The sequence below is a fragment of the Nomascus leucogenys genome, chromosome 4 (assembly GCF_006542625.1).
Source record: "Nomascus leucogenys isolate Asia chromosome 4, Asia_NLE_v1, whole genome shotgun sequence".
Taxonomy (NCBI): Eukaryota; Metazoa; Chordata; class Mammalia; order Primates; family Hylobatidae; genus Nomascus; species Nomascus leucogenys.
Window position 1 is genome coordinate 94,055,537 of NC_044384.1, and position 25,462 is coordinate 94,080,998.

At 39.1% G+C, this 25,462-nt stretch overlaps 2 protein-coding genes across 2 annotated transcripts in view; one reads left to right on the forward strand and one right to left on the reverse strand.

Moving 5' to 3' along the window:
* The window catches only part of DENND6A (DENN domain containing 6A), a 63,350-nt gene extending 38,881 nt beyond the window's left edge, over nt 1-24,469 (forward strand). Inside the window, exons 10-20 of the mRNA XM_003257222.4 lie at nt 4,888-5,010; nt 5,578-5,673; nt 8,351-8,445; nt 15,225-15,290; nt 15,372-15,436; nt 16,644-16,733; nt 18,942-18,995; nt 19,096-19,205; nt 19,394-19,496; nt 21,027-21,101; nt 21,567-24,469. Of these exons, the coding sequence (XP_003257270.2) occupies nt 4,888-5,010; nt 5,578-5,673; nt 8,351-8,445; nt 15,225-15,290; nt 15,372-15,436; nt 16,644-16,733; nt 18,942-18,995; nt 19,096-19,205; nt 19,394-19,496; nt 21,027-21,101; nt 21,567-21,698 (1,009 nt within the window). The 3' untranslated portion in view covers nt 21,699-24,469. The remainder of the gene's footprint in view (nt 1-4,887; nt 5,011-5,577; nt 5,674-8,350; nt 8,446-15,224; nt 15,291-15,371; nt 15,437-16,643; nt 16,734-18,941; nt 18,996-19,095; nt 19,206-19,393; nt 19,497-21,026; nt 21,102-21,566) is intronic.
* The window catches only part of PDE12 (phosphodiesterase 12), a 92,044-nt gene that overhangs the window by 3,988 nt on the left and 62,594 nt on the right, over nt 1-25,462 (reverse strand). The window lies entirely within an intron of this gene.

Below are 25,462 nucleotides of genomic sequence, written 5' to 3' on the forward strand. Positions count from 1 at the left end.
TGGTGGCGGGCGCCTGTAGTCCCAGCTACTCGGAGAGGCTGAGGCAGGAGAATGGCGTGAACCCGGGAGGCGGAGCTTGCAGTGAGCCGAGATTGCGCCACTGAACTCCAGCCTGGGTGACAGAGCGAGACTCCGTCTCAAAAAAAAAAAAAAAAAAAAAAAAAAAAAAAAAAAAAAAAAAAAGGGTTGAATAATATTCCATGTGGATGGGCCAGGTGCGGTGGCTCATGCCTGTAATCCCAGCACTTTGGGAGGCCGAGGTGGTCAGATCATCTGAGATCGGGAGTTCGACACCAGTCTGACTGACATGGAGAAACCCCATCTCTACTAAAAATACAAAACTAGCCGGGTATGATGGCACATGCCTGTAATCCCAGCTATTCGGGATGCTGAGGCAGGAGAATCGCTTGAATCTGGGAGGCGGAGGTTGTGGTGAGCCAAGATCATGCCATTGCACTCCAGCCTGGGCAACAAGAGCAAAACTCCATCTCAAAAAAAAAAAAAAAAATTCCATGTGGATATACTACATTTTGTCTATCCATTCACCTTTTGATGCAGGGTTTGGATGGTTTACACTTTTGGTTATTATGAATAATGCTACTGTCCACATTTGTGTATACATCTTTGTGTGGACATGTTTTCCATTCTCTTGGGTTCCAGATCATCTTGTATTTTCTCTTCCCAAGCCCTAGAACCAGCCATTTCTCTAAAAAGCCTTGGTTCTTTTTAGCAGAGATTAAGATTTAGAAGACAATATCTGGGCACTTGGTGTGCTTATTGATATTGCGATATCATTGCTTTTAGACCCTCTCAAGTGGACAAAACTACGATGTGTGTGTGTATGTATGTATGTGTGTGTGTGTGTGTGTGTATATATATGTATGTAAATGCATGTATATATACTCACTCATATATATTAAATTATTCTTTATTAACTGATTTAATCAATACCTCTGTTAGTAATCAATGCCGCATCTCTGCTGCAACTTTTTTTTTTTTTAGGTTTTTTGTTTGTTTATTTCAAAAGGTTTTTGGGGAATAGGTGGCGTTTGGTTGCATGAATAAGTTCTTTAGCGATGATTTCTGAGATTTTGATGTACCCATCACACGAGGAATGTACACGGTACCCAATATGTAGTCTTTTTATCCCTCACCCCCTCCCTCCCTTTCCCCACTGAGTTCCCAAAGTTCATTGTATCATTCTTATGTCTTTGCATCTTCATAGCTTAGCTCCCACTTATGAGTGAGAACATATGATGTTTGGTTTTCCATTCCTAAGTTACTTTAGCATAATGGTCTCCAATTCCATCTAGGTTGCTGTGAATGCCATTATTTCATTCCTTTTTATGGCTGAGTAGTATTCTATGGTGTGTATGTGTATATATATATATATATATATATATATATACACACACATACACAGAGAGTCAGAGCCCAAAAAGGGGAAGATGGCACCCACTTGGAGACATGGTCTAGTGGGATAGAGTAACCTGAATGAGACAGGAGGGTATCCATGGCGGGAGGTGTGGGGGGTCAATCCAACAAGGAGAATCAGAGAGTGAGCAGGGTAAGGAGGGTATCCATGCAGAAGGGAAGCCAGGTGTAGAATGTCAGGGCCCGGGGGGATGAGAAAAGTATTAGCATGGGGGACAAATATATATATACACACACACAACTATATATATATATATATTTTTTTTCTTCACTCATTGATTGATGGGCATTTGGGCTTGTTCCATATTTTTGCAATTGTGAATTGTGCTGCTGTAAACATGCATGTACAAGTATCTTTTTTTTTTTATGACTTCTTTTCCTCTGGGTAGATACCCAGTAGTGAAATTGCTGGACCAAATGTTAGATCTACTTTTAGTTCTTTAAGGAATCTCCATACTGTTTTCCATAGTGGTTGTACTAGTTTACATTCCTACCAGCAGTGTAAAAGTATTCCCTTTTCACCACATCCACACCAACATTTATTATTTTTTGATTTTTTGATTATGGCCATTCTTGCAGGAGTGAGGTACTAGTGCATTGTGGGTTTGATTTGCATTTCCCTGATAATTAGTGATGTTAAGCATTTTTTAATGTTTGTTGGCAATTTGTATATCTTCTTTTGAGAATTGTCTATTCATGTCCTTAGCCCACTTTTTGGTGGGATTGTTTGTTTTGTTCTTGCTGATTTAAGTTCCTTATAGATTCTGGATATTTGTCCTTTGTTTGGATGTATAGATTGTGAAGATTTTCTCCTATTCTGTGAGTTGTCTGTTTACTCTGCTGATTATTTCTTTTGTTGTACAGAAGCAAAATAAATCTATTTATCTTTGTTTTGTTGCATTTGCTTTTGGGTTCTTGGTCATGAAGTCTTTGCCTAAGTTTATGCCTGGATGGGTTTTTTCCAATGTTATCTTCTAGAAATTTTATGATTTCAGGTCTTAGATTTAAGTCTTTGATTAATCTTGAGTTTGTTTTTGTAAAGGATGAGAGATGAGGATCCAGTTTCATTCTTCTACATGTGGCTTGCCAGTTATCTCAGCACCATTTGTTAAATAGGGTGTCCTTTCCCCACTTTATGTTTTTGTTTGCTTTGTTGAAGATCAGTTGACTGTAAGCATTTGGCCTTATCTCTGGGTTCTCTGTTCTGTTCCATTGGTCTACATGCCTGTTTTTATACCAGTACCATGCTGTTTTGGTGACTATGGCTTTGTAGTACAGTTTGAAGGCAGATAATGTATTGCTTCCAGATTTGTTCTTTTTGCTTAGTCTTACTTTGGCTATGCAGGCTCTTTTTTAGTTCCATATGAATTTTAGGATTGTTTTTTCTAGTTCTGTGAAGAATGATGGGAACAAGCAGTGTAAGGAGGGCATTGATGAGAATTGCGTTGAATTTGTAGATTGCTTTTGGCAGTATGGTCGTTTTCACAATATTGACTACGCATCCATGAGCATAGGATGTGTTTCCATTTGTTTGTGTCACCTGTGATTTTTTTCAGCAGTGTTTTGTCATTTTCCTTGTAGAGGTCTTTCACCTCCTTGGGTAAGTATATTCCTAAGTATTTTATTTTATTTATTGCAGCTATTGTAAAAGGGGTTGATTTGATTCTCAGCTTGATTGCTGTTGGTGTATAGGAGAGCTTCTGATTTATGTACATTAATTTTGTATTCGGAAACTTTGCTGAATTCACTTACCAGTTCTAGGAGCTTTTTGGATGAGTTTTTAGGGTTTTCTAGGTATATGATGTCATCAGCAAACAGTGACAGTTTAACTTCCTCATTACCAATTTGCATGCTGTTTATTTCTTTCTCTTGTCTGATTGCTCTGGCTAGGACTCTGCTGCAACTTTGTCCCCCATGCTAATACTTTTCTCATCCCCACTGGGCCCTGACATTCTACACCTGGCTTCCCTTCTGCATGGATACCCTCCTTACCCTGCTCACTCTCTGATTCTTCTTGTTGGATTGACCCCCCACCCCCACCCCCATGGATACCCTCCTGTCTCATTCAGGTTACTCTGTCCCACTAGACCACATCTCCAAGTGGGTGCCATCTTCCCCTTTTTGAGCTCTGACTCTCAACACCAGGTCAAGCCTCACATGAATGTCCTCCTTACCCTGCTTGTGTGCTTACCCCCCTCCAGGGTACTTCTCCATGGAGATACCCTCATTTCTCTGCTCTGACATCTTGTGCCAGGTGGTCCCACATTGTGCCAACCTCCTCAACTCATTCTGTCTTTGATGCTACACATCAGGCTACCCGTCTGTGCTTCCTGGGCTCTGTGAACTCAAACCAAATAATCCCCACACATGTATACATTCCTCACCACATTTGGGCTCCAGCAGTTCCACAGTAGGCCACTATCTGCATGTACATGTCCACCTTACCTTACATAAGCTCTGACACGCCTCCCTGGTCAATACGGCTCACTTTCCCTCGTGGCAGAGATACCTACCATGTTCTGCTTTAGGACTGAGTTGTTTAGGAAGGGAAGAGGAAGAGCTCCTTTGCCTTACCCATGAGCTGTTTTTATGTTGTTGTTTGTTTCTTTTGTGGCACTTATCTTGTTTTTGAATAGTTAAAATTAACTCCCCTAATTTCCATCTCATAATTTGTTGCATATTTTTGCACTTAATTGTTGTTTGATTTTTCTTTTCTTTTTATTTGCATGTGTGTCTTTTCAACTGAGTGGATTCGTTGTGATTTTCATAAATAGATAAGATTTGCCCCCAATCTACTAGGAAAAATTTTTACCAAGCCAGGAGGAAATTCCTAAATAAGTGAAAGTTACCAAATGTCTTAGGCCTAGTAACATACTAGCAGAGTTGTGTCCCAACAGGCCTCCACCCAATTCCAGGGCTGCTGTAAAAAGACTGAGCACTTCTGTAGAGGGAGTATCTGCCTAGGAGGTTCGCTCTTGTTCAGCATTAGCACTCCCCCTTGTGATTTGTCATCATTCTTTAATGTCAAAAGTATTGGGTTTTAAATTAAGTATATCCAATAAGTGCCCTTGGAAAATTAATTTTTCTTATTTCCTTAAAAATATTTAGGATTGAAATTCAAAGTATCAAAGCAATATTGATAAAATAGATCTATCATATGGTACAACAATTCGAGCATTATGTGCTTTTATTGTCAGTTATTCTGTGTGTCAATATATTACATTTAATTTTGTAAAAATTAGGATGAGTCAAATTGATAGATATTTTTATGTGGATAAAAGGGACTTCCGTCTCTATACATCACCATATTCTAAATGAATTTGTGTATCAGATCAAGATACAAATAGCAGGAAGAATTTATATCAATGTGGAGTTTTTAGAAAGATTATATAGTAATTTTAAAAACAGGATTGGCTACATTAAAAAATATTTCTACTGTGCATCACCTTTCAGGTGTTTCTGCCCAGTTTTCCTTCATAGTCAGATGCTCTGGGAGCTGGTGCTGTTGGGGGAGCCCCTTGTGGTTATGGCACCATCACCATCGGAATCATCAGAGACTGTATTGGCACTTGTTAAGTGAGTCTATTTGGTTACTATTTCTGGCTTTTTTTTTTTTTTTTTTTGATGCTGCGATACTTAACCTGTTGGTGATATTTGCAGCACTTCCCACCTGTCGTATTTTTCCCCACCCATTATTGCATTGATCCATGTAAAAACCCTGTCAGAAGGTAATGCTTATTATAGCACCATTTTATGGATGAGAAAATTGATTCAGGCTCCATGAGGGCTGGAACCATGCCTTTGTTGTTCTGAGTAACAGGCACATTGATTCATTACATGAAGTTGTTCCTTGATAAATATTACTTGTATGAATGATCCGTGTAGAGTCAAAGGCACATAGCTAGTGGACGGTAGAGCCAGAATTTCACCCCATCTTCTGCCCCAAACCCAGTGTGTTCTTTCAGTATGCCATTTCACATTACATATATCTGTCCTTCTAATTCTGTGAAATGAGTTTACCATTTATTAAAACAAACAAAGTATCCCTTTGTGTGTATACCGTTTGTATAGATGTTTTCTAGTTATAGATTAAGACCTTTAATTTCTGTGTCCTTTATTTTACATGTTCTTCCTGCTCCACAGCTGTGTTTCTCCATTAAAGTACTTCAGTGATTTCCGACCTTATTTCACTATTCATGATAGTGAATTCAAAGAATATACTACCCGTACCCAAGCTCCGTAAGTAAACAGAATAACTTCTGTTGACCAGGTATTACCTTTATAACCAAAATTGTGTAGAATTATTTTTGGTAATAAAAGCTTATAGGCAGAATGATCTTATAAAAGGAAAGTTTGAGGAGCTGCTAGAAATAATTTTAGATTTTAAGAGTTAGTACCTTATTTGAGTGACTTTTTGTATTTATTTTTATTTATTTATTTTCGAGACAGAGGTTTGCTCTGTTGCCCAGGCTGGAGTGCAGTGGCACGATCTCGGCTCACTGCAACCTCTGCCTCCTGGGTTCAAGAGATTCTCCTGCCTCAGCCTTCTAAGTAGCTGGGACTAAAGGCACGCGCCACCACACCCGGCTAATTTTTGTATTTTTAGTAGAGACGGGGTTTCACCATGTTGATCAGGCTGATCTCGAACTCCTGACCTCGTGATCTGCATGCCTCAGCCTCCTAAAGTGCTGGGATTACAGGTGTGAGCCACCACACCCGGCCCACATGATTTTATTTATTAATGGAAGCTATATTGTCATTAATAGCCACTGGGTTGTACTTTCAATTCTACCTTTTTATGAAAAATCTTTTCAATCTGTAAAAAGAAAAAATAATCTTACCCTTTCCCTTTTAGCTCTTGCTCTATTGCTCACCTTTTTACAGCTCGATTTCTAAAGCAACAACAAAAATCTGCATGTACTATCTCCACTTCCTGATTTTCTGGTTGCTTCTAGTCAACTGCGGATTGACTTCTTCATGTTCACTGAATTTGTTCTTGCTAAATCATCAAGACCCTTCTCACTGTTTCACCCAGTGGGCATATCATTACCCTGTTTTTCCTTTTTCTGTCTTTCCCCCTCCCCCCCTCCCCTCCCCTTCCCCTCCCCTTCCCCTCCCCTCCCTTCCCCGTTGCCCAGGCTGGTCTGCCACCTCTTCTTTCTTGTAACATTTACACTTTTAACCTTAAAAATATTTTAATCACCAGCCGGTCGTGATGGCCCATGCCTGTAATCCCAGCACTTTGGTAGGCCTAGGCGGCAGATCACTTAAGCCCAGGAGTTAGAGACCAGCCTGGGCAACATGGCAAAACTCTGTCTCCACAAAAAAATACAAAAATTAGCTGGATGTGGTGGCATGCGTCTGTAGTCCCAGCTACTCATGAGGCTGAGGTGGGAGGATGGCTTGAGCCTAGGAGGCAGAGGTTGCAGTGAACTCAGATCGTGCCACTGGACTCCAGCCCTGGGGGACAGAGTGAGTCCTTGTCTCAAAAAAAATTTTTTTTTAAATCTCTAATACCATTCTTTCCTGGGCTGTCTTGTGGTACATCCCAATCTTCTTTGCAGACTTTTCTCTACGAATCCCTTAAATGTTGGTGTTCGCTAGGTATTGTGTTCTGAGTTCTGATTTCAGACTGATAGTTTTTTTTTTTTTTTTTTTTTGAGACGGAGTCTGGCACTGTCACCCAGGAGGGAGTGCAATGGCGCCATCTTGGTTTACTGCAACCTCTGCCTCCCGGGTTCACGTGATTCTCCTGCTTTAGCCTCCCAAGTAGCTGGGATTACAGGTGTACACTATCACGCCCAGCTAATTTTTTGTATTTTTAGTAGAGACAGGGTTTCACTATATTGGCCAGACTGGTCTTGAACTCCTGACCTCATGATCTGCCCACCTTGGCCTCCCAAAGTGTTGGGATTACAGGCGTGAGCCACCGCGCCTGGCCGATTGATCTTTCTAATAAGCACTTTTTCTTTAATGCGTCATTCCTCCACTTGGTTATCTAGTAGTTTCCCTTTGCCTGTAAGATAACATCTTAACTTCTTAGCATACTAACATGGTACTAACGATCAGGCAACAATATTCTCATTTCTGACTATTCATCCTTTCTGCTTTTGCTCCAGGAATGCTAAACTCTGTGTAGTTCTACAGACAGACCATAATGTCACTTCATTGCTTTGCACATAGTTTGTTCTGCATCACTCTTCCCTCTCTCATCCACTTGGCAAAAAACACCTACTCATCTTTCATGTCTTCCTGTAAATATTACCTCTTTGGTGAGGCTGTCCTTTAATCCCCTGGTAGACATAGGTTCTCCTTTGTGATTATTGTGCCTTTTTTTTTTTTTTTTTTTGAGATAGAGTCTCACTCTGTTGCCCAGGCTGGAGTGTAGTGGTGCAATCTCGGCTCACTGCAACCTCCGCCTCCTGGTTTCAAGCGATTCTCCTGCCTCAGCCTCTTGAGTAGCTGGGATTACAGGCGCCCACCAGTACGCCCAGCTAATTTTTTGTAATTTTAGTAGAGATGGGGGGTTTCACCATGTTGGCCAGGTTGGCCTCGAACTCCTGACCTCGTGATCCACCCGCCTCGGCCTCCGAAAGTGCTGGGATTACAGGCGTGAGTCACCGCGCTCAGCCGATTGTTGTGCATTTTAAACCACCTTCACTGTCTTCTAATTTTGGCATCATAACTGGGTGTGTATACCTTTCTTCCTGTGTGCTGTTGGAAGGACTGTGTCCTTTCATCTTTACATGTCTAGTGTAAAACATGTTGCCTGGCATGTAGTTGATATGTAATGTGTTGAATAAAGGAAAAAGCAATCTGTATATTGTTCATTGAAAAAAATGTAAACTATTCTTCACTGATTTAACATTCATCTTTTTCTCACCTTTTTTATTTTGTTTTGTTTTGTTTTGTATAGGCCCTCAGTTATATTAGGAGTAACCAACCCTTTTTTTGCTAAGACACTCCAGCACTGGCCACACATTATTCGAATAGGAGACCTTAAACCTACAGGTAAAGTATAAACTTGGTGTTCTGTTTTTGGTGTGCAGTGTTGCTGAACAGGTTTCTTTCTTTTCATCCTTGATTATTTTTTATGTTGATGGCAGCTTTCTTCAAGGCCTTTGGAGAAGAGTATAATTTCCTGCTAATCTCCCACTAAAATATGCAGGCTCTTATATATGTATAATCTGTCATGTCCTCCTAGCAAAAAATATACTTATAGTGTTATAGACATTGAATGAATTATAGTAAAATGAAGTCTCAAAAATGTTAGCTTTATATATATTAAATATTATATATTTAAATATATATTTAATATATTAACTATAAATATATATTTAAATATTTAAATTTATAATATAGATATTTAAAAGCCCAATAAAACAGAACTTTCTATATATATATAGAAGCCCAATAAGACAGAACTTTCCAATACTGCTTGAGTAAAACCTTATAGAAAACTAGAATTATTCCCGACTTGTCACAAAATACTCAGCTAGGTCTCAAAACAAGTATATGTCCCTGTAGCACAGGTTATTGATTTAGGGAGCAGTTCAAAGTGTCTTTTCATATGGAAAAGACATACAGTACCTTGTTCATGGTAGGAGTTTAACAAATGTTTAAGTATATGAATTCTGAGTTTGGAAGTTTTCTTAACCTAGATGACAACTAAATGGTACACTAATTAAGGACATGAGTCTTGGGTATGAGAAGATATGAGAAAATTTTTTAAATCTTAATTTAATCTTGACATTTATTTTCATGGTTTGGGCGTAGTAATTTAGACTATTTTGCTAATTGTAATGTAGCAGACTACTGACTATTTTCTCCTTCCCATGGAAGACATCTCTCTGACATGACAATGGACATTCATGAATTTTCCACTGAAAAAGTTGGGATTATAAAGTTATTTTCTAATAACTTTATAATGTACTACATTTATTTATTTATGAGACAGAGTCTCACTCTGTTGCCCAGGCTGGAGTACAGTGGCACTATCTCGGCTCTCCCAGGTTCAAGTGTTTCTCCTGCCTCAGCCTCCCAAGTAGCTGGGATTACAGGCACCCACCTCCGTGCCTGGCTAATTTTTGTATTTTTAATAGAGACAGGGTTTTGCCATGTTGGCAAGGCTGGTCTCAAACTCCTGACCTCAGGTGAGCTGCCCACCTTGGCCTCCCAAAGAGCTGGGATTACAGGTGTGAGCCACCACTCCCGGCCACTACCTTTTTTGTTTTTTGTTTTGTTTTTTTGTTTGTTTGTTTTTTGGGTTTTTTTTTTGAGACAGAGTCTCACTCTGTCGCCCAGGCTAGAGTGCAGTGGCGTGATCTTGGCTCACTGCAACCTCTGCTTCACAGGTTCGGGAGATTCTCCTGCCTCAGCCTCCCAAGGAGCTGGGATTACAGGCGCCCACCACCACGCCTGGCTAATTTTTGTATTTTTAGTAGAGACTGGGTTTTACCATGTTGGCCAGGCTGGTCTCAAACTCCAGACCTCCAGTGATCTGCCCACCTCGGCTTCCCAAAGTGCTGGGATTACAGGCTGAGCCACTGTGCCTGGCCAGCAGCCACTACTTCTAAAACTTGTTCCTTTTGTTATACATAGATATATTTAAAACATGACTTAATAATCTGATTTTATAAGATTTTCTTTCTGGTTTATACATATATCTAAAAGGAAGTATTAGAATCAAGGATAACATTTTAAATAGTACTGTTTACAAATTCTGGACTTGGTCTTATTGAAATTTTTAGAAGCCTCATGAAATAGAGGAAAAAGCAAAGGGCTTCACCTTGGCAATCAGAACTGTGTGCTAATAGGCTGAATAGCATCTTTAAGCCTCAAATTTTTTGTCTGCTAGGAGGATTAAACACAGTGCCTGATGCATGGTACTCTGTAAATGGCATGGTCCCCTGCCATTCTGTTACTGTTCTGCCTGAGTATTAATGATAGTTCAGAGAACAACAGTTACTAGAGTCTTGGATATGAGATGATATGATAAGTTTTTTTAAATCTTAATTTAATCTTGACATTTTCATGGTCTGGGCCTACTAATTTAGACTGTTAATCATAATGTAGTAGACTACTGATTGTTTTCTCTTTCCGGTGGAAGAAGTCTCTCTGCTAGATGTAGGTAGATCACTTCTGCACAAAGTCATTGGTAGAGCAGCATGAATTGATAAATCTGTTTAAGAAATCACCAAACTGTTTGCCAAAGTGGCCCATCAGTTTACATTCTTACCAGCAATGTATGAGGGTTCCTATTTCTTAATATCTCTGCCAACATTTGATGTTGTCACTTTCATTATGGCCATTCTAGAATGTTTGAAATGGTGATTTTAATTTGCTTTTCTCTAATGACTAATGATGGTGAGCACCTTTTCATCTACTTCCTTTCATTCATATATCTTTGGTGAAATATCTATTTAAATATGTTGGCTTTTTTTGTGTGTGTGATAGGGTCTTGTGCTGTTGCTCAGGCTGGAGTGCATTGGCACAATCATAGCTCACTGTAACCTTGAACTCCTGGGCCCAAGTGATCCTTTTGCCTCAGCCTCCTGAGTAGCTGGGAGTACAGGTGCACACCACCACGCCTGGCTAATTTTTTATTTTTTCTGTAGAGACAGGATCTTGCAATGTTGCTGGTCCTGAACTCCTGTGCTCAAGCAGTCCTCCTGTGCACAAGTAGTCCTCCTGTGCTCAAGCAGTCCTCCTGCCTTGGCCTCCCAAAGTGTTGAGATTACAGGTGGGAGCCACCACACCTGGCCTGTTATTTTCCATTTTTTTGATAGTAGCCATCCTAATGGGCATGAGTTAGTATTTTATTGTGGGTTTCATTTTCATTTCCCTCATGATCAGTGATATTGAGTATCTTTCCATTGTTTATTGGCCATTTATTTAATTTATTTATTTATTTATTTATTTTTGAAACGGAGTCTCACCCTGTTGCCCAGCTGGAGTGCAGTGGTGCAATCTTGGCTCACTGCAATCTTCACCTCCCAGGTTCAAGCAATTCTCCTGCCTTAGCCCCTTGAGTAGCTGGGATTACAGGCATGAACCACCACACCCAGCTAATTCTTGTATTTTTAGTAGAGACGGGGATTCACCATGTTGGCCAGGCTGGTCTCGAACTCCTGACCTCAGGTGATCCACCCGCCTCGGCCTCCCAAAGTGCTGCAATTACAGGCGTGAGCCACCACACCCAGCCTGTTTATTGGCCATTTATATATTTTCTTTGGAGAAATGTCTATTCAAGTCCTTTGCCCACTTTTAATAGAATTGTTTGGGTTTTTTTTTTTAGTTATAGGAATTCTTTATATATTCTATCCTTATTAGATATATGCGTTGTGAATATTTTCTTCTATTTTGTATTGTCTTTTTGCTCTCTTGATGGTGTCCTTTGATGCACAGAAGTTTATTTTATTTTATTTATTTATTTTTTGAGATGGAGTCTTGCTCTGTCTTCCAGGCTGGAGTATGGTGGCATGATCTTGGCTCACTGCAAACTTTGCCTCCTGGGTTCAAGTGATTCTCCTGTCTCAGCCTCCCCAGTAGCTGGGATTACAGGTGTGCGCCACCACACTCAGCTAATTTTTGTATTTTTAGTAGAGATGGGGTTTCACCATTTTGGCCAGGCTGGTCTTGAACTCCTGACCTCGTGATCCACTCACCTCAGCCTCCCAAAGTGCTGGGGTTACAAGCGTGAGCCACCGCGCCCAGCCTGTGCACAGAAGTTTATAATTTAATGGTCTTATTTATCTTTTTTTGTTTTCTTCTGTTTTTTTCTTCTGTTTTTTTTTTTTCTTTTGAAGTCTTATTTTTTCCTTGTATTGCTTGTAGATTTGGTGTCATAGTCATGAAATCTCATATATCTTTTAATTTATGAGTGGTTTATATCTTGGAGTATTTTTCTGCTTGTTGAGTTAAAAAAACAGCCAGGCCCACTGCAAATGCTGCACAAGTTGTGCAACACAGCCCTGCTCAGGATTCTGGCTTTGAAACCTGAGATAGACTGTGAGTTCTATAAGGAAAAAAAAAATTTGGCAGGGTCAGTAAAATTATAGAAAAAAGCATCTTCTTTAGGACCAAGAGGGAAGGCACAGCAGAATTAAGATTTTGCTCTCCTGTGTCCTGAAACTTTACCAGAAACATATATTTAGTGTTAACCTTGCAGAAGGATCATTCCTCCTGATACAAAGGGATTGCTTTTTCTGGATTGTACCTAGTTTTAGTGCACCCATATCCTTGACAAGATGTTCCTTTGTGTCTGGTTATGACAGAGCTAACAACCTGTCTTAATAGGGCACTCATTAATCAGAATGAATGATGGGAGTAACCAACTGGTTCTGGTGCATACCAGGTAAATATCAAGTTCTGCCCATGCTTTAGTTTCTTCATCTGTGAAATGGGCATCATAAATAAACTCTTATTGTGAAGATTAAATGTGATAATTTGTGCAGTGTTCTTGGACCAGAGACTGGCACGGAGGACATCTTCAGTAAATGGTGGCTATTATTGTCCTTACCATTATCTGCAACTCTTTAAGCAACATGTTCATGCTTCCGTATTTAACTTTTTACTCAAAAGGCCTTTTCTCCTTCCTATGGATAACTTTTTTTTTTTTTTTTTTTTTTTTAAGACAGAGTCTCGCTCTGTCACCCAGGCTGGAGTGTAGTGGCACAATCTCGGCTTACTGCAGCCTCTGCCTTCTGGGTTCAAGTGATTCTCCTGTGTCAGCCTCCCGAGTAGCTGGGACTATAGGCGTTTGCCACCATGCCCAGCTAATTTTTGTAGTTTTAGTGGAGACGGGGTTTCCCCATGTTGGCCAGGATGGTCTGAAACTCCTGACCTCAGGTGATCCACCTGCCTCAGCCTTCCAAAGTGCTGGGATTACAGGCGTGAGCCACCACACCCGGCCAACTTTGTATCTCTCTTATAAATTGGCTTAAATGTTACCTCCTTTAGGAATCCTCAATAATTTTCTTACTCCTCTTTGGCCAGGACACTCTTCTGTGTCTCCATAGTATTTTGTTCATAATTCTATCCCAGCACCTCTCCCTCTGTATTGTCATTTCTCTGTATCGTATTTTGCTGTTAGGCTGTGGCTCATTGATATGGGTAATTAGCTGTTTTGTTCCTGTATTGCCAGTATCTTGCATTTACTTAATATTTACTCAATCAATGAAAAAATAAGTCTGTGTATCCATGATACTGCTTTTTTAACAAGTATCTGTTTAAAATTATTATTGGGGCAGTTGACATATTTGGAGTATAGACTAATTTTCTTTTAATCTCTTTCACTCTTTCCTTTATAGACTGTATTACTTGGCAGCTTCTCTGCAAGATTGAAATTACAATTAACCCTTGAACAACACAGGGATTAGGAATGCCAACTTCCTGTGTAGTGGAAAATTTATGTATACCTTTAACTCCTCCAGAACTTAAGTTCTAACAGCCTACTGTTGATCAGAGCCTTAGCAATAACATAAACAGTCAATTAACACACATTTTGTATGTTTTATGTATTATATACTGTATCCTTATAATAAAGTAAGCTGGGGAAATAAAATGTTACTAAGAAAATCATGAGGAAGATAAAATATATATTGACTGTTCATTAAGTGGAAGTGGATCATCATAAAAGTCTTCATCCTCATAGCCCTCCCATTGAGTAGGTTGAAGAGGAAGAGGAGGGAATGGTCTTGCTAACTCAGGGGTGGCAGAGGCAGGAAAAAAAATCATGTATAAGTGAATATGCAGAGTTTAAACCCATGTTGTTCAATGTTCAACTGTATTTCAAAGTAAAAAGTTTATAGAAATAGCTGTTTTATCATAATACATACTCAACATTTTTTAGCAATATAAGATTGCAAAGGAAAATGTTCCTTGTTCTTAAAATCTTACCCCCAGATATACCACAATTAGCAGTTTGATCTATGTAACTATTTAAACAAAGGTATTTTGTGAATTTAGAGGCTTGAATTATATTATAATTTCTATAATAATATAATCTCTAGATTGTCTTTCAGTTCTTAGGTTCTTTTAACCCTTATGCAGAGAAGAGGGAGGGTGGAGAAAATCTTTGAAATTAGGTTTTTCATGACACTTTTAAGTGTGTATCTTGAGGCATTTTTCTGCCTGTTATAAGGGTTGTTTAGGTGTTAGCTTTCTTTGACCCTAAGATCAGGGCCTACATATACTACACAAGCTATTCAACATAGCAGCCTGCTCAGGAGTCCTGTCCATCTGTGGCTCAGACCTGTGGTTGCTGCACACATCATCACCACTTGCTGGCAGTATAAGTTTCTATAATGGAAAAGCCAAATTTGAGGAGGCATCAAAAACAAAACAAAACAAAAAAACCCCACAAACCCTTGAAGACTACATCTGCATAGTCATTTAAGAATTGCTCTCTATTCCATTTATACTTAAAGGGTATTTTATTCCTATTCAGCATCTAAATTTTCAGTTTTATGTATTTGGCATATAGATTTTAAATTACAGGTTGAGTGACAAAAAGGGAAAAATTTAAGTAATGATAGATACTAATGAAAGATCAAATATCCATTTTATATAATTTACATGAATTTTTTCTGTACTGTTGTAGTAATCCAGTATTCTTGTTATCCAGTTTTAAAATACCAAGAATGAACCCTTAACATATTAATAGATGTTAAGAATGCTTTCATTATAACATACTTAAGTAATAAACAGATTATAAATCTTATAAAGTTCCAATTTTGTAATATGTATGATTAGAATAATTATAAAAATCTTTATGCTGCTTCCTTCAGGTGAAATTCCTAAGCAGGTTAAAGTGAAAAAACTGAAGAATCTAAAGACTCTGGATTCTAAACCTGGTATTGACTGTTACTGATTTTTAAATATATATTTATATGGTACTTGGGTTTTTTTGTTTACCTTCTTTTCTTTGCTCTTAGGAGTTTATACTTCATATAAGCCATATTTAAATAGAGATGAAGAGATCATAAAACAATTACAGAAGGTAATTAGTTGCTCATATTATTAATTTAAATTTCCTTGTTCATGTATGTAATATCCAGTTAGGCAATATGTCCTTTATGTATACTAATGTGAAATAGGATCTCTCCTTTTTTTTTTTTTTTTTTTTTTTTTGGGAGACAGAGTCTCACTCTGTCACCCAGGCTGGAGTGCAGTGGTGTGATCTCAGCTCACTGCAACCTCCACTTCCCGGGTTCAAGTGATTCTCATGCCTCAGCCTCCCGAGCAGCTAGAATGACAGGTGTGCACCATCATGCCTGGCTAATTTCTGTGCTTTTAGTAGAGATGGGGTTTCACCATGTTGGCCAGGCTGGTCTCGAACTCTTGGCCTTAAGTGATATGCCCACCTCAGTCTCCCAAAGTCCTGGGATTACAGGCGTCAGCCACCATGCCCTGCTGGGGTCTCTTTTTTGACTCAAAGTTTTATGAAAATCAGGAGACTAAGTTAGCAACAGTATGGGCATTAATTTGGGGCTGTAGCTACACATGAGTGTCAGTCTTTCTAGAAACTTGGAAGTTACAGTGAAAAAGCCATAGATTCTACCACAGTAGCATCTAACAGTAGGGGATTGTTATCATTTTTTTAAATGTAAATAATATAGCAAATATAAAATAAAGATTGTCTTTATTGTGAACTCACTTTTTTTTTTTTTGAGATGGAGTTTCGCTCTTGTTGCCCAGGCTGGAGTGCAATAGCACGATCTTGGCTCACTGCAACCTCCACCTCCCCGGGTTCAAGCAATTCTTCTGTCTCAGCCTTCCAAGTAGCTGGGATTACAGGTGCCCGCCACCACACCCAGCTAATTTTTGTATTTTTTAGTAGAGACGGGGTTTCACCATGATGGCCAGGCTGGTCCTGAACCCCTGACCTCAGGTAATCCACCCACCTCACCTTCCCAAAGTGCTGGGATTACAGACGTGAGCCACGGTGCCCAGCCATGAACTCACATTTTCACAGTATGGGATGAACAGTATTCCCTAAGCTAAGAACTCTGATGTTTTGTTCCGGTAAAGATTATTTTCACAGGATATTGCACAATGAACTTCACATTAAATTACTTCAAGGTGAAGTTCTAGTTTTTTAAATATCAAGTATAAATGTATATTTACATAGCAGTTGAATGTGATAATTATCCATTGTTTTATATTCCAACACTAGAATACAGATTCTCATTATTTCCTCTTTTAAGGGTGTACAACAGAAACGTCCTTCTGAGGCTCAAAGTGTTATTCTTCGACGCTATTTTTTGGAACTGACACAAAGTTTCATCATTCCATTAGTAAGTTAATAAATACATTTTTGCATAATTTAATGATTTGGTGAAGGGTATATAAATGTTTTTCCCGCCCTCCAAAACCATATCTTAAGTTGTGTGTTTTGCCAGCCTGGTATATTTAGTGATTAAAAATAAACCCCTTTGCAAGAGACCTGGATTATTTGTTCTAGTGTTAACTGTTCAGCTTTGGTAAGTCACTCCCTCTTGCTGACCCTCAGTTTTCTTACCTGTGTAATGTGGCTGATTCCACTTTCCTAAGTACCTTTCAAGACTATTGTGAATCTTAAATGATATACTTTATATTGAAATGTTATGTAGTTACTACATTTTTCACCTTAAAAGATTATAGTAGAGCTTCTTTCTCTTGATAGTTATCTTGAATACAATTTGACATAATGTCTATGAGGCTGTAGCTCTATGATAACAGGGAGTATATCTGTCTTGTTCATTATTAATTCGTCAGTCTGGCATATGGTAGCACTCAAATATTTATGGAATAAATGACTAGATGATATGGTTATTCTAAGAAATTCAGAAGGATGTCATATTAAAGTATAGGGAGTACCATGATGTGGCCCTACTCTGGAGACTGCATCATAGAGAAACTTTCTGCAGTTATTAATATAAAGTAATGTATCTATGAATATTATATAGGGCATCCTGAAGATCTTTGCTGTTATATTTTAGAAAGAAATATTATTTCTTGGTCTATGGTTGTCAATTTATTTATTCCATTAAATCTATTTGTTGAATACATAAACTTTACTGTAGTGCTTATGAGCATGGACTAGGCTGGGCGCAGTGGCTCAGGCCTGCCATTTTGGGAGGCCAAAGTGAGAGGATTGCTTAAGGCCAGGACTTTGAGACTACAGTAGTCTGTGATTGCACGACTGCGCTCCATCCTGGGCAACAGCAAACTCTTAAAAAAAAAGAGCATGGACCGGGCATGGTGGCTCACGTCTGTAATCCCAGCACTTTCGGAGACCGAGGCGGGCAGATCACGAGGTCAGGAGATCGAGACCATCCTGGCTAACACGGTGAAACCCCGTCTCTACTAAAAATACAAAAAATTGGCTGGGCATGGTGGCACGCACCTGTAGTCCCAGCCGCTCTAGAGGCTGAGGCAGGAGAATCACTTGAACCTGGGAGGCGGAGGTTGCAGTGAGCTGAGATCGCGCCACTGCACTCCAGCCTGGGCAAAAGAGTGAGACTCTGTCTCAAAAAAAAAAGAGAGAGCAGAGACCAAAGTCAAGTAGACCTCAGTTGAAGTCTAAATTGTATTACCTTGGTCAGGTTACTTAGCCTTTTGAAGAAGCCTCAGTTTCCCAATAATACCTACCACATAGGATCATTCCAAGGATTACAAGAGATCATGCATGTAAAATGTTGAGTGCATTATCTGGCCTATAGTTACTCAGTAAGGTTAACTATTATCATTAAAAAATGGACTGCATTGCTGGGCGCGGTGGCTCACGCCTGTAATCCCAGCACTTTGGGAGGCTGAGGCAGGTGAATCATGAGGTCAGGGGTTCAAGCCCAGCCTGGCCAAGATGGTGAAACCCTGTCTCAACTAAAAATATAAAAATTAGCCAGACGTGGTGGTGGGTTCCTGAAATTCCAGGTACTCGAGAGGCTGAGGCAGATAATTGCGTGAACCCTGGAGGCGGAATTTGCAGTGAGCTGAGATAGTGCCACTGTGCTCCACTGCCACGTGCCACTGGACAACAGAGTGAGACTACATCTCAAAAAAAAAAAGGGCTGGACACAGTGGCTCACACCTGTAATCCCAGCACTTTGGGAGGCTGAGGCGGGCAGATCATGAGGTCAGGAGTTTGAGACCAGCCTGACCAACATGGTAAAACCCCATCTCTACTAAAAATACAAAATTGGCCAGGCGTGGTGGTGCACGCCTGTAATCCCAGCTACTTGGGAGACTGAGGCGGGAGAATCGCTTGAACCCAGGGGGCGGAGGTTGTAGTGAACTAAATTCAAGTTAGTGAACTAAATTCAAGATTTAGTTGAATTTTTATTTGAAATCTGACTTCCCAAGTCAGTCTAAATTTAGCTATATCTCTTGTGGGGAGTGATGGAGTTGTTGCTGTCCATTGAAAGGGCATATGATTAAAAACTTAAAAGACCCATTCCTTTTAAGTAGGTCTGTTTAAATATTTTTGAAGACACTCCTTTTATTAACTTTTTTCTTGGTTTTAGGAAAGATATGTGGCAAGCTTGATGCCTTTGCAGAAAAGTATTTCCCCATGGAAGGTATGAATATATTCAAATCTATTTGGGTCCTCTAACTGTAATTAACTTCTGTGAAGATATCCACTCCTAATTTCTAAATATTACATGTCCTGTTTTCTAGAGTCCACCTCAATTAAGACAGTTTCTTCCAGAAGAATTTATGAAAACACTTGAGAAAACAGGACCTCAGCTAACCTCTAGAATAAAAGGCGATTGGATTGGACTTTACCGGTTAGTCTTTTTTCCCTGTTTTACACCCATGTGTCGTGCTTTATTTAAAAACAAAACAAAAAGCTAAACTTAAGCTTATTCTTTTTAAAAAATTCTAAAGCTTGACATGGTTCTCTGACTAGGAAAGGTATTGAGGAAAGGAAATAAGTTATAATCAAACTTTACTTTTTTAAAATGTATTTTTATAGGCATTTCCTAAAGTCTCCAAATTTTGATGGCTGGTTTAAGACCCGGAGGAAGGAAATGACCCAAAAATTGGAGGCACTCCATCTAGAAGCTCTTTGTGAAGAGGTTCGAAAACTGTGTGTTTGTGTAATGATTAACAACTGTTGAAAATAAAGATAATTATGCTTAGAGGTTGAAGATTGTACCCTTTATCCACTCTTTATAAATAGTAATAATGACTAACTTTTCTAGATCATGTGCTATGTGCCAAGGACATTATAGGGGCTTTATATAGATAATCTCTTTTAATCTTTACAATGATTCTTTGAGGTAGGTGTGTTATGAACTGCATTATGGGAAACTTTTGGCTTAGAAGTTAAATGACTTGCCTCAAATCACATCCCTGCTAAGTAGTGGAGCCAACAGTGTGCTGCAGTCCACTTGCATTGGCTCACAAGAGCCTACTGTGTACATCTCTTCTCAGCTCTGTATTCAGTGACCTCAGGTTGGCAGCTTGAAATAGCCTACAGTGGGAGTACTACACCACAGAAATTGGCAAATGCTACAAACCAGAGACCTCTTTTGGAGAACCACTTGTTAAATATTTACCAGCACATTACTGGGTAGCGTAAGGATTCTAATCCAAGAAGCCTAACTCCACATCTTTTTCTGTATGACGTATTTACCTTTTTTAGTTAGTATTAACACTTTTAAAAATGCGGACTGGCTGGGCGCGGTGGCTCACGCCTGTAATCCCAGCCCTTTGGGAGGCTGAGGCGGGCAGATCACGAGGTCAGGAGATGGAGACCATCCTGGCTAACACGGTGAAACCCCATCTCTACTGAAAATACAAAAAAAAAAATTAGCCGGGCATGGTGGTGGGCGCCTGTAGTCCCAGCTACTCGGGAGGCTGAGGCAGGAGAATGGCGTGAACCCAGGAGGTGGAGCTTGCAGTGAGCTGAGATCGCGCCACTGTGCTCCAGCCTGGGCAACAGAGCGAGACTCCGTCTCAAAAAAAAAAAAAAAAAGTGGACTGATTTTTTTTTTTTTTTAATGTTCTGTATTACCAGCCTATTTTAAATTAAACTACTTGTGAAAATAAAAGGAATAGTCTCCCTTTCATTTATATTTAGCTTTAAATGTGAGGTGTGCTAACCTCAGTGTTAACTTTCTACTCATAAACTCCCAGTGACTGTGGCTTTGAGAAAAGGAATATGATGAATGCACCTGCAACATAAGCCCAGGAAGAGCATATCTGAAAACACGAAGTTTACATCCAGTAGTAAATTCATGTTCAGTTCTCTTGATTTGTTAACTAATGTTCCTTATAAATTAGTCATTGCTTAGTGGCAGTGGGGGTTACTATTACAGTTTGAGCTGCAATTTTGTTTTTCTTGCTTGATCTAAAAAAGCCACCTCAGTACATTTTGTTTTACTTCCAAATATGAGACAATTATTCTGGCTAATGCAGAAAATTATCTAACAGTTATTAGAATATTATGAGAATTATTCTTGCACTATAATGCTATATCTGGGTTAAATACTTTGTTCTCCTTTTCCTTCTTGTCTTTCCTTCACAGTAGCCTTACCTATTGAAATAGAGAGGTTTGAATATTATTTTGAGAACTTACTGATATGGGATTTTATTTATTCTAGGACTTACTTCTCTGGATCCAGAAACACACAGAAGTAGAAACAGTAGACCTTGTCTTGAAGCTGAAAAATAAGCTGGTATGTAGCCAAAACAGCCAAAGATTAAATTGACTTTTCTTTGAAGACATTTTCCTCTCATGTGAGCTGACAACCCATGATAGTTCGCAGAAGTAACTTTTTAAATGAGAGGGTTTGAAGTTGGTCAATTGATGGTAGATATTGCTGAAAATACTTGGTCACTGAAACAGACCATAATGATGCCATATTATTCTAACGTTATCTATATAGAATCTAATAAGCTCTATAAAAACATTGTCGCTTATATTTCTAGGTATTATTATGAATTTACATAGAAGCCTTTTATTGAGCTCAATAACGTATTGTTTAAATAGAATGCTCCTTGCTTTTTTAGTTTCTGTAAATTCTGGTCTAAGACTGAAAGTATCCAATTGTTAGACCTTTAAAATGGTTTATTTAGAGAATGTAATGTATTAATAAAGATTCTGAGGATAATTTAAATGCTATGAAATGTTCCTTATGTAGTTGCAGGCTGATCGAGAGCACTTACCTGTGAAACCTGACACTATGGAGAAGTTACGGACACACATAGATGCCATTATCTTAGCATTGCCAGAGGACCTGCAAGGCATACTGCTCAAAACGGGCATGACATGATATTTGCCAAGATTTTCCAGCCAAAAAGGATTATGCATCATGAAGCATACTGACATTTCAACCAGACGCACAAAGGAGATCTCTCAGTGGCAGCAGAGTGGAAAATTGCCATGAATGCTAGTTACAGGGTAGAAAGACTGTATTGTATACACAGATCTTTTTAGTGCATTACTTTTTAAAGTGGATACCTGTGGTGGTTCCACTTTAATACTGAAACACCGAAAGGCATTTCTATATTTTTAATCATGTTCTAAAGTGCTCTTATGAGAGACTTGTGGGCCATCAGTATTAGTGATTTCATACTGCAGTGCTGGCATTGCAGATATTTTTTTAAATTGGTGCTGCTTTGCCCAATCATGTTAAAACTCAGGGGGATATAAAAATAACATTCACACTGGCTATCTTCTTAAGAACAGAAAGACTGAACTGTCCTATGGTTAGAAGGAATTGATGCTTATGTAGTGCCTTCTGTTGTCCTACATGTTTCACAGTTCAGCTGCTAGTCTTGAAGCTTTTCTTAGCTTCATTATGATATGTAATTTTATAAGGTATTCTGTTGAGTGATCATTGTTTAAAAAAATGTTTTTTGCTACCCATTGTGTTTATTAATAGACATGATGGGTTTTTTTCAGTTGTCATATAGATTTTCATTATTTTCCCTTCCATTTTCAAAATTTAATCTTACCAGTTTCTCCAAAGACAAGAAGGCATCTAGTATTAATTATGGAAGAGTTTATTTTCTCTTACCCTTTACTAATTTAAACATTAGGCCGGGTGCGGTGGCTCACGCCTGTAATCCTAGCACTTTGGGAGGCCAAGGCGGACAGGTCACTTAAGGTCAAGAGTCCAAGACCAGCCTGGCCAACATGGCGAAACCCCATCTCTACTAAAAATAAAAAAATTAGCCAGGCATGGTGGCACGTGCCTGTAATCCCAGCTACTTGGGAGGCTGAGATGTGAGAATCACTTGAACCTGGGAGGCAGAGGTTGCAGTGAGCTGAGATTACACCCCTGGACTCCAGCTTGGGTGACACAGTGAGACTCTGTCTCAACAAAAATAAAAAATTGAAAAATACTAATTTAAATATTATTAAATGTTTAAACTAATGAACTTGGATGCTTTTCAAAGACATTTTAATTATAAATCTCATAATCAGCTATTTTTTTAAACTGAACTATTCTTATTTCAAAGGCATTCATGAGTTTTTTATGTGACACTTATTTGAGTGATGATAAGATTGATTTCTGGCATTATTTGTTGCGTAGTGTTTTATTTTTCCCAACATTAATGTTTCTTAGAATACTTTTCCTACTGTTGTTTGACATGGGAACTTTTGCCTAAGTCACTGTTATGGTTAGCTTTTGTTGTTGTTGTTTTTGTTTCTGTTTTGTTTAAACAATACTACCTTGCCAAAAATAGAAGAATGTGATTTGGTAGAGTAAGGTTGTTTGGTTTGTGTTTGAATAAGAGTATCCTGCAGAAGCCACTTTTTTTTTTTTTTTTTTTTGAGATGGAGTTTCGCTCTTGTTGCCTAGGCTGGAGTGCAATGGCGCAATCTTGGCTGACTGCAACCTCTATCTCCTGGGTTCAAGCGATTCTCCTGCCTCAGCCTCCTGAGTAGCTGGGATTACAGGTATGTGCCACCACGCCCGGCTAATTTTGTATTTTTAGTAGAGACGGGGTTTCTCCATGTTGGTCAGGCTGGTCTCAAACTCCCGACCTCAGGTGATCCGCCCACCTTGGCCTCCCAAAGTGCTGGGATTACAGGCGTGAGCCACCGCGCCTGGCCAGAAGCCGCTAATTAAAATGCACACACATGACACAGCATGTGGTTAATAGCTGTGTCTTGAATTATCCTCTAAATAACCAAATTTAGTTGTATATATTTGTAAAGGATATGGCTTCAGAAGCTATCTTTTGTTCTCTGTCGATATCACTCTTAAGGGCATTCCTGACCCAAGAAAGACTCCTTGCGTTTGTAACTGTGGTCTAATACCCAAATGTGCCCTTTTCTTATGGATACAGTCTCTTGAAGCATACCTCAAAGTCATAGAGAGAATATGGCATTTGAAAGAAATCGTTTGCCTTGGATCATATGAGTTATTTTGTGAAACAACAGCTGACTTTTCAGAAAAGGGGCAACTACTTTTATATGCTAAAAGTATTTCATAACTTTCTGGGAAACCTTATTTAGGTATAAATGGTCATCTTATTATTTTTCAAAAAGGTATATTTTAATAATTGTACAATTTATATACAGTTTGTGACCAGAATTTGCAAGTTGTTGGTGTCATATCAAGGATCTTTTAAATTATACCACTACAGGATGTATGATTTCAAGTTTATTTTGCACAGCTAAACAGTAGCAAAAGATGCCAATTAGCATGATAATGGTGTCTTCATTTTTACTGTATTTAACTGAAACCTAACACATGTTGAAAACCGTATCATACCTAGTTTATCTCTTAATTTCAAACTATGTACTTGTAAAAATGATGTAAATTTGCATTGGGAACCTGAGAAAGACTGACTGATAATTTTTGGTGCGTGATTTTCAGATTTGTCTTTTTTTTTTTTTTTTTTAAGAATAATTTGTTACTATGTAAACCCTGACATTAAATGTTTTATCTCTACCAGCATCAGGAGGAATCACTGCTTTAAGGGTATTATGTAATGCCTAGTGCCTTCTATTTACAGTGAAAAAGAGGTTTTGTGAAGGCATTTATGGTCATTACCAAAAACTAAATTAAAGGCCTTGGATTTTAAAGCACTTGGATATTTTGTGTTATTTCTGAGTGGGGTTGGACTGCTTGGAGAAAATGCATAGTTAATGAAACTCGTGCATTATGAGATTCCTTTAGTTTCCTGCCAGGTTGTTTGTTTTTTTAAGGACTTCAAATGAAAACCCTGTATACTTCACTATGAACAGGTGAACAGTTCTGTTTAGACAGATCAGTTAAGTGACTTCATATCTTTCCTAGCAGTGCATTGATTTTATGAAATATTCTGGTAAAAATATTGGTTGTATGTGGTGGCTCATACCTATAATCTCAGCACTTCAGGAGGCCGAGGCAGGAGGATCGTTTAAGCTCAGGAGTTCAAGATCTGCCTAGGCAACAAAGTGAGACCCCGTCTCTACAAAAAATCAAAAAATTAGCAGAGCATGGTGGCACACGCCTGCAGTCCCAGCTACTCAGGTGGCTCAGGTGGGTAAGGGGATGGCCTCAGCCTAGGAGGTTGAGGCTGCGGTGAGCCATAACCACACCACTGCACTCCAGCCTGGGTGACAGAGCAAGACCTGTCTCAAAAAAATAATTATTTTAGTTGAATAATCTCAATTATTGCTAGATTCTCCTTCATTTGCTACCTTTTTAAAAACCCAAATCTCCAGTTATTTTTACTTCTTCCTTTTCTTTTTTAAAAGCAGCAACTACATCATGTTATTCTTTTTTTTTTTCCTTGAGACGGAGTCTCGCACTGTCACCCAGGTTGGAGTGCAGTGGTGTGATCTCTGCTCACTGCAATCTCCACCTCCCAGGTTGAAGCCATCCTCCTGCCGCGGCCTCTCAAGTAGCTGGGATTACAAGTATGCGCCACCACACCTGACTAATTTTTGTATTTTTGGTAGAGACGGGGTTTCACCATGTTGGCCATGCTGGTCTCGAACTCCTGACCTCAAGTGATCTGTCTTGGCTTCCCAAAGTCCTGGGATTACAGGCATAAGCCACTGCACCTGAGACCCCATCTCTAAAAAATGTTTTTT